Below are 11,723 nucleotides of genomic sequence, written 5' to 3'. Positions count from 1 at the left end.
GGATAAGGGACTTGACCGAGGCTCCTTTGCCTTTGGTGGGAGCTCTAGCTGACCCCTCTCGGGTGGCCACTCTGTGAGTGATTTGACTGAGCTGAGTGCACGTGTTTGTGGCCCAGGGCCTGGGGCCAGAAGAGAGGCCGGTCCCTCCATCACGAGCAAGGCCCAAGTTAAGAGTATACTTGACGTGCCGACGTTTAAAAGGCTCCAAGTCCTGCTGACTTAGTAGCAAACAAAACGTCTTCTGCCTCCTCACCTGGGAACCCCGCTTTCTCTAAGTCCTGGAAGGCCCGGGCTCGGCATGGAATTCTTGGACCCCCCAGAGTTCTGAGCTAGAATCTGGTGGGTGGGGGAGAGCTGGCCCTCAGCACTTTTTGGGGGGGCCTCGAATACTCACACGTGGAACCTCCTCACCCTTCATCCCTCACCCACATGCTCCAGCTCCAGCCACACCACCCACCCACGGCCACCCATCGGAGACAGACGGACAGAAGAGGCCCATGCAGGCCCTGGGGGTGGGGCCAAAGGCAGGAAATCCCTGTGCTCCGGACCGCAGCGTGTGACCTGGGAGGCCTGCAGCCTCCTCCGCCTCATGGGAAGGGCTGGATGGGGCCAGAGCAGGGCCCTCCAAAGCATGGGCCCCTGGACCCTCTTGCCCGGGTCAAAGACCACCAGCGGGGAGGGACGTGTGTAACCCGGCGCACAACAAACCAGAGAAACACTTTACTAGCCCTTGGTTTTTGTTTATTTTTTCAATAAACAAAAATTTTTTGCATGTCTGGTTGCAGAGACGGAAAAGCTAAAAAGAGCACATCACTGACATGTTTGAAATTTTTTGCTCGCAAGCTCATCACGCCCGCTCCTCTCTCAGTCTGAGGACCAAACTGGCAATCATGTCCTGGATGGCTGTCTTTGAGCTTCTCCGTTATTGGCGTAAACTACACACTACTCCAAACACACCGGCGGTGTGGATGGGCAGTCAGAGATCCCGACACTCTCAGCAGAATCTGGTTACCCCATAGAGGATGGAATGGACCATTTCTGCGTGACGTGAAGACCGTGGCGAGGCTGCTGACCCTGTTCTGATCTCGCGGGATGTGTGCGGGTGGGCGCTGTGGAGTTGGGGGGCGGCCTCATCGAGTGCTGGTAAGAGACAGTTTGAAACGTGGGAAAGTGAGATGGTCGGGCTGTGAGGGAGGCGTCCGCTCGGGACGCTCCACTCCCACGTTGTTTTACCTGCACTGCGCTGGGCTTTCCTGGGGACACCTGCGTGTCCGCGCCCCTCCGGGACGGCCCTCATCCTGCGTGCTCTCAGCTCCCTGCGCACTGCCTTGCACGCAGCAGGTGCTTGGAGATGCTTCCTGATCGAATGGGTGGTGGATGAAGGATGAACCGATGAGGCGTTAGTCAAGGAGAAGTTAACAATGGGGTGGGTGTCTTTGTCATCAGGGGACGAGGCTGTTCTCTACAGCACGGTGGTCGAATAAGTGGAGTAGAGAATTGGATCACTTCGTCCAGTCTGAGAATTTCGCGTTTGGGGGAACTGAGGATCAGAACCGTTAGCGGTCTCGATCAAGGTCTCACGCGAGAGGGGCCAGGCGGGGTGCCAGACGCCCACCTGACCGTGCCAACAGTTCTTTTTTTTTTTGTCTTTTTTAAGTTTTATTTCTTAAAACAAACTCAAAATGAGTTGCGATGGTGATGACTCCGATGACTGGGGTGGGGGGAGGAGAAGGAGGGGCTCCAGAGGAGGTTATCAGAGACTGGGAGTTGGGGAGCCAGGGCGGGGAGGGGCAGGGACAGGAGCTGGAGTGGGAGGGGGGCTCAGCAGTGGGGACAGGATTTGGGGATTGAGGATGAACTGTTGTGGGGAGAGGGAGGAGAAGGGTGGGGAGCTTCGTGGGGAGGGTCTGTGGTGAGAGTGGGAGGGGTCAGCAGTGGGGGTAACGGGACTGTGGGGTACAGGTGACCAGGGACCAGGTGGCGAGGGTGGAGGGGAACTGGGGCTGGGAAGGCGAAGGGACTGGAGTGATGGGGCCAATGGCTCGGTGAGACGTCAGGCGAGAGCTTTGGGGAGATGAGGGTCGGGCTGCGAATTAGGGTGACAAGGGACTTGGGGCGGTAAACCGGTGGCTGAAGAGACATGAAGTCGATGATGGTGTGATGGCGGTGGCGATGTCGGTGTGTGTGGGTGATCTGAATGGCTGAGGTGACGCAGGTGATGATGGCTTAGAGACAAGCAAGGTAAACACTGCAGGTGAGACTCACTAAAGCTACGAGTATAGGTTCCTATTCAAATACTTTAAGAAGCAAAAATATTCCTATAACTGGTACCCAAAGGCTGTTTAGCTGCCCAACTCTAAGAGCTGGAAAGTTAAACAGAGCTCTGTCCCATTTCCCTCAATTTTTTGCAAAAAAGATAGATGCTCTGTCTTAAAAAAGTCAAATTTATCATTCAGAAGCTGGCTAGGTCTTTCGACATCTGAGGGATGTTAACTCAGCAACACGAATGGAATCCATGCTGTGTAGGCCAGGTCTGGTACCACTGCGGCCACAGAGCTAGAACATGCCCCACAAGCAACAATTTCCACTGAGCCCTGTGAACACCTTGGGGAGGGCTGTGTTGCTGCTCAGATGCGCCAGGGGCACTTGTGGTTCAAGGTGCATTAAATTTCAGGGGACATCTCTAGCCTATGGGGTGGAAGTCAGGAGCAGCACTGGGGCTTTGGATCGGTAAGTAGGGTGCAACTGCACATGGCGACTCAGAGAAGGCAATCGTTTCCAAAGGGAAGTGAGCCAGGAGGCTCCCCACTTTGAGAAATGCAGTTAGAACTGATTTCAGTACGTCAAGTGTACATCCAGGATAGGCCAAGCCTTCGGACCCCAGGATGAGACTTAAGTCTTCATCAGATCCTAATTTTTAGGGTCAGGAACTGTTTTGGTTCATTACCCCCTCGTTCCTAATTCAGAGTTTTAGGGCAAGAGAGGACCTTGGTGGTCACTGTGGTCAAGCCCCTCTTTGTAGAGGGGCTGAAAGGTGGCCCGGGGTGGAAAGGGGACTCGCCAAGGATCACAGAGCGAGTTAGTGGCAGGGCTGGGACGAGGTCCCGGCCCCCCAGCAGCCAGCCCGGGGCTCTCCCTCTCTGCCTGACACGCGGCCGCTGCACTCTGCAAAAATCTCAACTCGGTTGGGAAGATCTAAGCATTGCGGTGTCAATGTGAGTGCAAGTCGGAAGTGGCGTGTGAGAATTAACGAACGAAAGAGATTTTAGCCCTTTCACAGTGATTGGTCAACGTACAGCACTCGTAACGGTTTCACGAGGACCCTGTGACCGAGACCCCTCGGAGAGGGACGTCGGCACCGAGCCCTGGTTCTGTTGCCTTTTTTTTTTTTGGTCTTTTTGATTTTTTTGCTTTTAAGTTGTTAAGAGTTTAGAATAACATACTTATTTCTTTTACTCGTTTAAAGATGAAATTCTTATTATTATTATTTTTGATCATGCATTAAGAAGAGAGAAGAGGGGTCGGCTGGCATTGCGTTGGTCACACAGCATCACAAAGATAATATACGTAAGCGTAGCGTTCACCAGATTGACACAAAGGATAGCAAACTCCACCACAAAGATTAGAACAGACCGCATAGAGTGGGCGCTGCGGGAATACGGGGGGTGGTGGGAACGGGAACGCCGCCTAGATCTCCTCCTCGCCAGCCTCCTTGCTGAAGGTGGTCATGTCGATCTTCTCGGGAAAGATGATGTTGACAGCCAGGTCCTCTCCGCTGTTGTACTGCAGCAGCAGGTTCTTCTTCTTGCGCAGCATGTGGTTGTAGCGCAGGTTGGACACCCAGGCCTCGCACTTGTTCAGGAAGACGATGCCCACGGTACCGAGGACCACCAGACTGGTGAGCACGCCCAGGATGGTGAAGCAGATGGCCTGGCCCTCGGAGAGGGGGGGAGCGCTCTTGTTGAGCTCTTTCATGGACACCTTCAGGACGCGGTGCTCGGGCTGCGGCACTGGCAGCTCGTGCACCCCGGGGGTCAGGCGGTAGGTCAGCCCGTAACCGCTGGGCAGACGGGTGACCTGCTGGGGGCCCGCCGCGCGCTTCCGGCCACAGAGGGGGCCCGTGAACTCGGGCTTGCACAGACACTCGAACCTCACCTGGGAGTGCTGCAGGCAGGTGCCCCCGTTCAGGCATGGGTCGTTGGTGCAGGTGGACACTGGGCGGCTGCAGGTCTTGTCCACAAAGCCGGTGGGGCAGCGGCAGCGGAAGTCGCCTCCAATGTCGGTACAGATGCCCTGGTTCTCGCACGGGTTTGGGGTGCAGCTGTTGGTCACAAGGATCTCGCAGAAATTGCCTGAGAAGCCAGGGGGGCACAGGCAAGAGGCATGGGAAGCCTGGCCCTCGTCGTCCACGCAGCTGCCTCCGTGCTGGCAGGGGGAACTGCAACAGAACAGGGGACACGGTAAAGGGCCCTCGGGGGCTGGGCTAGGACATTGATGCTGGGGCTGGGGGACAGATGCTCCTGCCACATCACAGACCTCCTGGGACCTGATGAAAGGGCAGGTGCTCAGAGCACATGGTGTGAGTGACTGAGTGCCAGCCAGGGGGTCCGGGCAGGGGGCACGCAGGGCACTGGGACCCCTGCCTGCGAGGGGCTCCCGGGGTGTCCGAGGTGGGATGCACCCCCGAGCGGGGTGTGCACCCCACCCCCATCACGCTGCCAACCTGGAACACGCCTGACCTCCCGGTCTGGGAAGCCTATCTCCTCTCCCACCTCTTGGGTCATCTCTCCAACCAGAGGCCTGATGGTTAGTCACTGGACAGGTAGGGAAACTGAGGCTGAGAGAGGCAAAGTTAGTCACAACCCGGAGCTGCAGCGAGCCCCTCCCCTGGGCTCCGTCCCTGTCCCCGGACCCCTGACCGCTGAGGCAGAGCCACGCAGGGCATCCCTCCCTCACTCACTCTCTCCCACCACCACCGCCCTGGACCCCTTATTATTATTTTTTATTTTTACTTTCCGCGGAGTGAGCCTGCAGGCTATTATGCAGGAAACCCTTGGGGACTCTCAGTGAAAGAAATATGCGCTCTGTCTGTGCCGGCTGGAGCGGCGTCTGTGCCCGGCTGTTTAATAGTGGCCCATTCACCCAAGTGCAGCTTGCAGACCAAAGCTGTTTGCTCAGAGCGGAGCACACGGAGCATTTAATGTAAGTGCTTTTAAACGAGCAGACCCTTTGTCATCTGATAAATGCCAAAACTCCAGGGAAGAAAGGGGCTCTAAGTGCAAGAAATCAGCATTGCTGCTTCAGGGGTGAGGGCAACACAGGACCCGGGCTCTGAAGGAATTTCAAGGACCTCGGGCTCTATTTTGACAGACTGGTTTGAGTCTGTGAGGGAGGAAAGCAAAATATTTTAAAGGTCTCGCTCTGTATTTCCCCTTCCTGCTAGGAGGCAGAACCGGTCACCCTCTCCCCTGCCCCCTCCTGGACACTGGTCTTTAGATGCTGCACAAATACTGGCCCGTGGCCTGCGTGACTCCCGGGGCTCTCTGCACCCCCCCACCAGCCCCGCCCCTGCCCCGGAATGCATTTAAGCTCCAGTTTCCTCACAGGACAGGGGCGCCCCCACCCCCAGCTTTGAATTCTTGCCTCTCTCTCCATCTCTCTGGGCCTCCAGTTAAGCCCCATCGGAGGGTGGGACTGGCTCAGTGCGCCGAGCAGATAAGGGCCGGAAACGGCTGACCTCAGAGGCACCAGAGAGGCTGGTGGCCATTCCATCCGTTGTACCCCCCGCCCAGAGCCCTGGAGCCCCCTCCTCCCTGGGGATAGCTGAGGGCTGGACTCCCCAGCCCGGCTCCTGGGCCTTGTCACCCCCCATCCCCGCCCCGTGCTGGCCGACGTCCCTTCTCCCCTCCTCCTCAGCCTAGAGGCTCCCTCCTAAGACATCCCGGAAAACCCAAACACGGAGCCCGCCAGTTCCCCAAACCCACCCCTGCAATCCGGGGAGTGGGTTTCATAAAAACAGCCTCAGGCGCTGCAGAACTCTGATCTCTTGTTATGTTGCCTTTAGAAAATGATGCAGCTCTGAGCTCTGGTTCACAGTCCCAATCTACTGTCATTCACACACGTCAGGACTTAGGAACGTCAAGGGAATGTGAAATCGCCTTCAGGATTGTTTGAAAAAATTATGGAAATGACGCTCTCCCCCATAAATACCCTGATCCAGGGCGGCCCCCCGTGGGGCGCAGGATGAGCACTTACTTGGTCTTTTGTCAGGCGACAGGTCCGACTGGGTGAGGCTGAAAGGGTCTTTGGGGGTGTGGAACAGGAATCAAAAGCAGCATTTATCAGATCACACAGAGCCCGCAGAGAATACTTACCCATCCATCACACAGGGCCCGTCTCTCTTCTGACAGTCCTTTCCCGAGAATCCAGGGGCACAGGAGCACTCGTACTGGCCGTCTTCCAGGTTCACGCAGGTCCCATTGTTGGCACAGGGGGTTGAGGCACAAGCCCGGACGTCTGGGGGAGGAGGGAGAACCACAGGGAGGTGAGGGGGAGCACAGAGGCTGGAAGGAGGCGGGGGCAGGGGACCCCTCTCCATCTGGCCCAGGGGGACCCCGGGTGAGCTGCCTAGATGTCTCTGCTTGTGGCCACTGCCAAGGGTGACCCAGTGGGGTCCTGAGCAAGAGGGGGTACCAACCAAGTGAGGAAACCGCTCAGGGAGCAGAAGGGGCTTCCTGGCATCAGGTCAGAGACAGAAAGTCCCAGCCGCTCACTGACAGTCAACCCAGGACAGCTGTGCCCTTTTCCTGGCACCAGGTCTTCCCTTGGGTCCAGCAGCACAACCTTCTCCGCCGACCCCTTCCCTCCCCACAAACCGCGCAGAGTCAAGATTCCCTCCCCAATGGCTGTCTCCTCCAGACAAGTTTCTCACTACAGGGGACGGGAGCGGGGCCCTGCTGCTCAGGGACGGGGCAAGTGCAGCCCAGCTGTTAGAAACATCAGCTGCCCTTCATACTTTTCCATCAAAGAGGGGCAGGAGGGAAATGAGATGTAAAGCCCCCTGTCAGGAACCAAGAAACCTGATTTAGCCCCAGCACTGCCTCCACCTCCCGGTGGTCTCTCCACTCTCAGGTTCTGAACTAAGGGGGTCCGTGATAAAAAAGGCTGCATCTTTTGAAGGCAGCGAAATTAGAACTATCGCGTGCTCTCCTGTCAGCACGGGTTTCCGTGAACACTGGGATGGTTCCACCGCCTTTTCACACCTCCCGGCACGCACACTTCATTATTCAGGGCTCAGCGAGGCAGGGACGGGCTGAACAAAGGGGCCTGGGTCAGGGGCTCTCTGACAGGGGGGAGACCCCAGCCCCCAAGCCGGGCCAGGAAGAGCCCCCTTCTCTGCCCATGACCAGCCGACTGCCGAGTTCAGCCCCTCCCCACACCGTGCCTCACCTTCCCCACCGGGAAAAGGAGGGGCTCTCCCTGGCCCATCGCCAAGAGCCCCTTCAGCTCTGGTTTTCCACTCTCCAAGCTGCTGCCTCAGCCAAACAGAAAGCCAGGGCCAAACAGAGACGCAGCCAGTTAAGGCGGACTGGGCGGAGGTCCCGGGTGCTGAGGCCACACACGTGCAGATTTATTCCCTCTTTTCAAGAGCCCCGCACACTCGTGGCGGGGAGGTAGCAGTCAATCAATAAGGGAGAGCCTGAGCGCCAAGCTGATCCAGAGTGCACGAGGCGCGCTCCTCGGGAGCCCGGCGCGGCGCAAGACAACATAAAGAGGATTTATCATTACGGGAAGGCGCCGGGTGCTCGCGCACTGAGCCTCCGCGGCAGGCTCCTAATTCCCCGCTCAGAGCTCTCCTGTCACCAGGAATCTTACATTTAAGCTCAAGGGGTGGCGACCACCCTACTCCCCGCCTGCAGTGTCAAGCCTCGGCAGCGGGGATCAGCCCACCTTCTCCCCTCCTGGGCCTCCCACCCCAAAGTCGGGTGGAATAAGCTGCCACCAGGAGAAAGCGGCCAGGGGTCTCTGGCTGCTGGGGCAGCAGCTGTGGCCGTGACAGCCTCAAAGATGGGTGAAAAGGGAGAGGGCTGGCAATTACCCGGAGGGCTGTTTCCTCTGGACCCAGCCGTCCAAGCTTTTGTCTGGAAAACTCCGCAGGGGGGTCCTGGGCTCCCATACCGAAGAGGGTGGGCTCCAGGCTAAAAGCCCTGAGCCCAAACGGCAGCTTTTCTGGGACCCCATGGGTCCCCCAAACAGCACAGAGGTACTTAGGGGTGCTCTGCTGGCCAGAGTATGAGTCAGCTGTGGAGAAAAGCCTGCACCATGGTGGGGGGCAGGCTTTAAGGACCTGAGACTGTGTGACGGAGACTATATTGGTTCTGAAAGCCCACTGCCTTGGTTATTGGGGCAGGGGTGATAACAACCTGCTCTTAGGTTTTCCTTAACTCACTTGAGATGAGAATTAACTCACTTCTGGGGCCGCGGTGGGAGGGTTCTAGAGCTGGCTGTTCCTAGACTTCTTAGGTGTCCAGAGCAGACACCTTTGCTTCCCCAAGCCTCAGTTTCCCTATCAGTACCACTCATCTTTGCTGACGTTGGGGACCGAGGGGCAGAGGCCCTTCGGGAGCTGCCTACACTGCTGGGAGTTTTCTAGAGGACCTTAGTTTGCCTAGGCTTCGGGGCAGGTTTTGCCAAACGAGGATGGGCTCAGATGAGCATTTCGCAGCCTGAAAATGCAGCGACAGCCAACTCTCAACTGCCCAGGGTAATGGAGGACAAAGATTGCATAAATTAATGGAATCAACAGATAACATCAATCTGCCCTTTAGCGGCTTCTCAGCCTTTCCTGACCCCCGACCTCCCCCTATACCTGACTTCTTCCAGCACAGCCCCCAGTCCTGTCCCAGTAGCTCTGATTCAGCCCCTGCGGCCTCCACCACTCAGCACCCAGCACCCCCACCTCCCTCCACTGCTTGCTTGCTTGTTACAGCCTCCTTAACAGTCTCATGTGTGAATTTCTTATAGAGTCTTGGCTCTTCGACCCCCTGAGTCCTATTCCCTCCCTGAGCTTCAGTGCCCTTGGACAGATTTCTCAGCTCTGGGTTCCCCACCCTCCCAGCTTTGTGGGCGTGTTTATTTGGTGACTCTTTATTCAACTGGCAACACCCTCTAACCCCCCCACCCCATGCCTTCTCTGGTGTTGGGTGCTGGTAGTGCAGAGGGGAGCAAAATTGTGTCCTTACCTGTGAGGAGGCTCCCGGCACCAGCGGGAAGTGTATGAACAGATCATTACCATACAGAGTGCTGGGTGTGTTGGGATAAGGCAAGAGGGGGAGGGGAGGCAGCCACCAGGCTGTGAGGAGGTGGCTGGGGGCACGGTGTTGGGGGTGGAGTTGGGGGTGGGCCAGGGTGCGTGCCAACCTATGTCACAGAGGTTTCCATCCCAGCCATCCTTGCAAATGCACTGCCAGGGTTCCACACAGAGTCCGTTAACACAGTCAGGAAAGGTCATGCACTGGTCACACAGGGGACCCTGCCAGCCAGGCTGGCACCTGCAGGGATCGGGGTGGGGGAGAAAGACAGGGACACATGAGTTGGGGAAAGAGGCCAGAGAAGGAGCCCAGGCTGCTTTCTGTGAACCCAGAGCCCATGGTGGTCTCTGCACAGGGCTGGGCCGGTGGGTCCCGGGAAGCCAGTACCAGTCACCTGAATGGAGAGGCTTAAACAGGAGCCCGGCCGGGAGCAGGCAGAGGGGTCCCCGATAGCCAAAGGCAGGACTGCGTTTTGCCGCAGCGGCCTGCAGTGGTCTCACCCTGCAAGAGGCTCTCTTGCCACCCCACCTCTGAGAAAGCAGACAGGAGCTGTGGCCGTCCAGTCCCCACCACTTCCGCCGCCCCCCCCCCCCCGCTCTTCTCCTCCGCACTCCCCCCACCTTTTCTGCGGGGGCGAGGAAGCTGTTTGCTGCAGTCCAGGGGCTGAGGCCCCCCCATTCTTCTGCCTGACGTCATGACTCCCCAGAATTCTACCCTGTCCCCCCACAAGCTGCCTGGGAGGGGAGACACTCCATTACCTGCAAACATTGTCATCCTCGCAGAATCCATTTTGGGGGTGGCAGGCCGGGAAGCATTCAGCTCCTGGGGCACAAGAAAGGTTACACCATTCACCTCAAGAGGCCCTAGAGGCCGAGGCGAAGCCCAGACAGCCCACAGCCTCCTCAGAGGCAGCCTACGACCCTCTGCGGGTCCTACCAGCCTCGCACACAGTAGGCACTTCATCTCAACTCACGCAGGAAAAAATTTCTGCCATGTTCCTGTTATGGAGTGACCACAGTACACTGTCCAGTTCCTAGGACCAGGTCAAACACCCTCATTTCCCTCAAAGAAATTACAAACATCAAATCCTAAAAGCAGGGTTGAGGAGACAGCGGATGGACAGATTTTGACCCCTAAGCACTCAGCCAAACCCTCACTTCCTCAAAGTGGGCCCAAAAGGGGCAGCAGATTTTGAGGTATTCAGCTGTGGAAAAGCCCAGACTGGTTCACCTGGAGGACTCACAGGTGAGGCGTCTGGATTTTTTAAAGGTTAATCCCAGTTAAACCAGGCACCCAGGACAAACTCCCCAATTTCCCCCACCCCAGACTCTTCATGTTCAAAGGAGGCGCAAGGGTTTTGCCAAGTGGGCTGCAATTCTGACGTTATTTGGAGATCCTGACACTTTAACAGGCACCTACTGTGTGTGTTTACTTTAACTCTCTCCAGCGTTTCAGACAGCCCCCCTTAACCACTGGTGCAGTGGTAGTGGGGGGACCCTGCGGGAAGGGGGCAACTCTCTCGATGTCAAAGACAGATGGCCGCTGCAGACAGAAGTGTCGCAGACCCTCACGTAGACAAACGCCACGCAGGAAGGACTCTGGCTGGGCTCCTGGCTGGGAATTTGGGCTACGACGGCAAAGTCATCTCCCAGTGCCCCCACAGACCTGTTCCCAAACACGCAAGCAGGGACCCCCACCCCCAAAGTTGCACCTCAGAGCATTTCCACAGAGGGTTCCCCAGCATCACCTCGTTTCTCCATACCTCCTCTCTCCATACCTCCTCTCTCGGCGCACCGACACCCTGCGAGCGCCACTTCTGCGGGGCGGGAAGGGGCCGGGGTCCCACTCCTCCCCCGCCCCCCGGGACTCCCGGGCCGGGCTTTGGCATGCGAGGGTGACGAGGAGGGCGAGGCAGGCGCAGCACGGGGTTTAGGGTTAGGCGGGACGGGCAGGAGTCGGGGCGCACGGGACGGGGCGCGCGGGGCATCGAGCGGCCGGGGGGCGTCGCAGGCTTCCCCAGAGGGGGCGCGAGCCGGGCCGCCGGGGGGTGCTCACCATGGGCACTGCGGCCGAAGGCCAGCAGGAGCAAGAGGACGGGCAGGAGGGCTGCGGTCGCGGTCATCGCGGGGCGGCCGGGGTCGCGGTCCCGGGAGCGGCGCGGGCGCGGGTCCGGCTCCGGGCGCCGCGCTGGGCTTCTGGTTGCGGACGCGGAAGGGGGCGCGGGCGCGCGGCGAGGGGAAAGCCAGGGCTGCACCGGGCTGCGCGCTGCGCTCTCCGCTGCCGCCGCCGAGCTGCCGCCGCCGCCGCGCGCGCCGCCCTTTTCGTACCGCCGCCCCCCCGCGGCCTCCGCCCCCCGCCCCCGCCTTCGTGCGCACGGGGCCGGCGCCGGCCAGTCCCGGTGACCCCCGCCCC

At 58.5% G+C, this 11,723-nt stretch overlaps 1 protein-coding gene across 6 annotated transcripts; it reads right to left on the bottom strand.

The window, feature by feature from the left end:
• Nucleotides 1-3,455: 3,455 nt before the first annotated feature.
• Nucleotides 3,456-11,620, bottom strand: DLK1 (delta like non-canonical Notch ligand 1). Of its 6 annotated transcripts, none has more exons than XM_032482652.1 (7): nt 11,367-11,620; nt 10,070-10,133; nt 9,421-9,551; nt 6,375-6,516; nt 4,724-4,837; nt 4,156-4,438; nt 3,456-3,936 (listed from the first exon to the last, which is right to left on the bottom strand). In XM_032482652.1, exons 1-7 carry the CDS (start codon nt 11,431-11,433, stop codon nt 3,688-3,690), a joined length of 1,050 nt encoding a protein of 349 aa, XP_032338543.1. In that variant the 5' UTR covers nt 11,434-11,620; the 3' UTR covers nt 3,456-3,687. The 6 variants fall into 6 exon arrangements, with proteins under 6 accessions (XP_032338543.1, XP_032338544.1, XP_032338541.1 ...); XM_032482653.1 differs by having other exon boundaries at nt 3,456-3,930; XM_032482650.1 differs by having other exon boundaries at nt 3,456-4,438.
• Nucleotides 11,621-11,723: the final 103 nt, after the last annotated feature.

Source organism: Camelus ferus, chromosome 6 (genome assembly GCF_009834535.1).
Source record: "Camelus ferus isolate YT-003-E chromosome 6, BCGSAC_Cfer_1.0, whole genome shotgun sequence".
NCBI classification, from domain to species: domain Eukaryota; kingdom Metazoa; phylum Chordata; class Mammalia; order Artiodactyla; family Camelidae; genus Camelus; species Camelus ferus.
The sequence above is the reverse complement of the archived record's forward strand: the minus strand, read 5'-3'. Positions and strand labels throughout refer to the sequence as shown.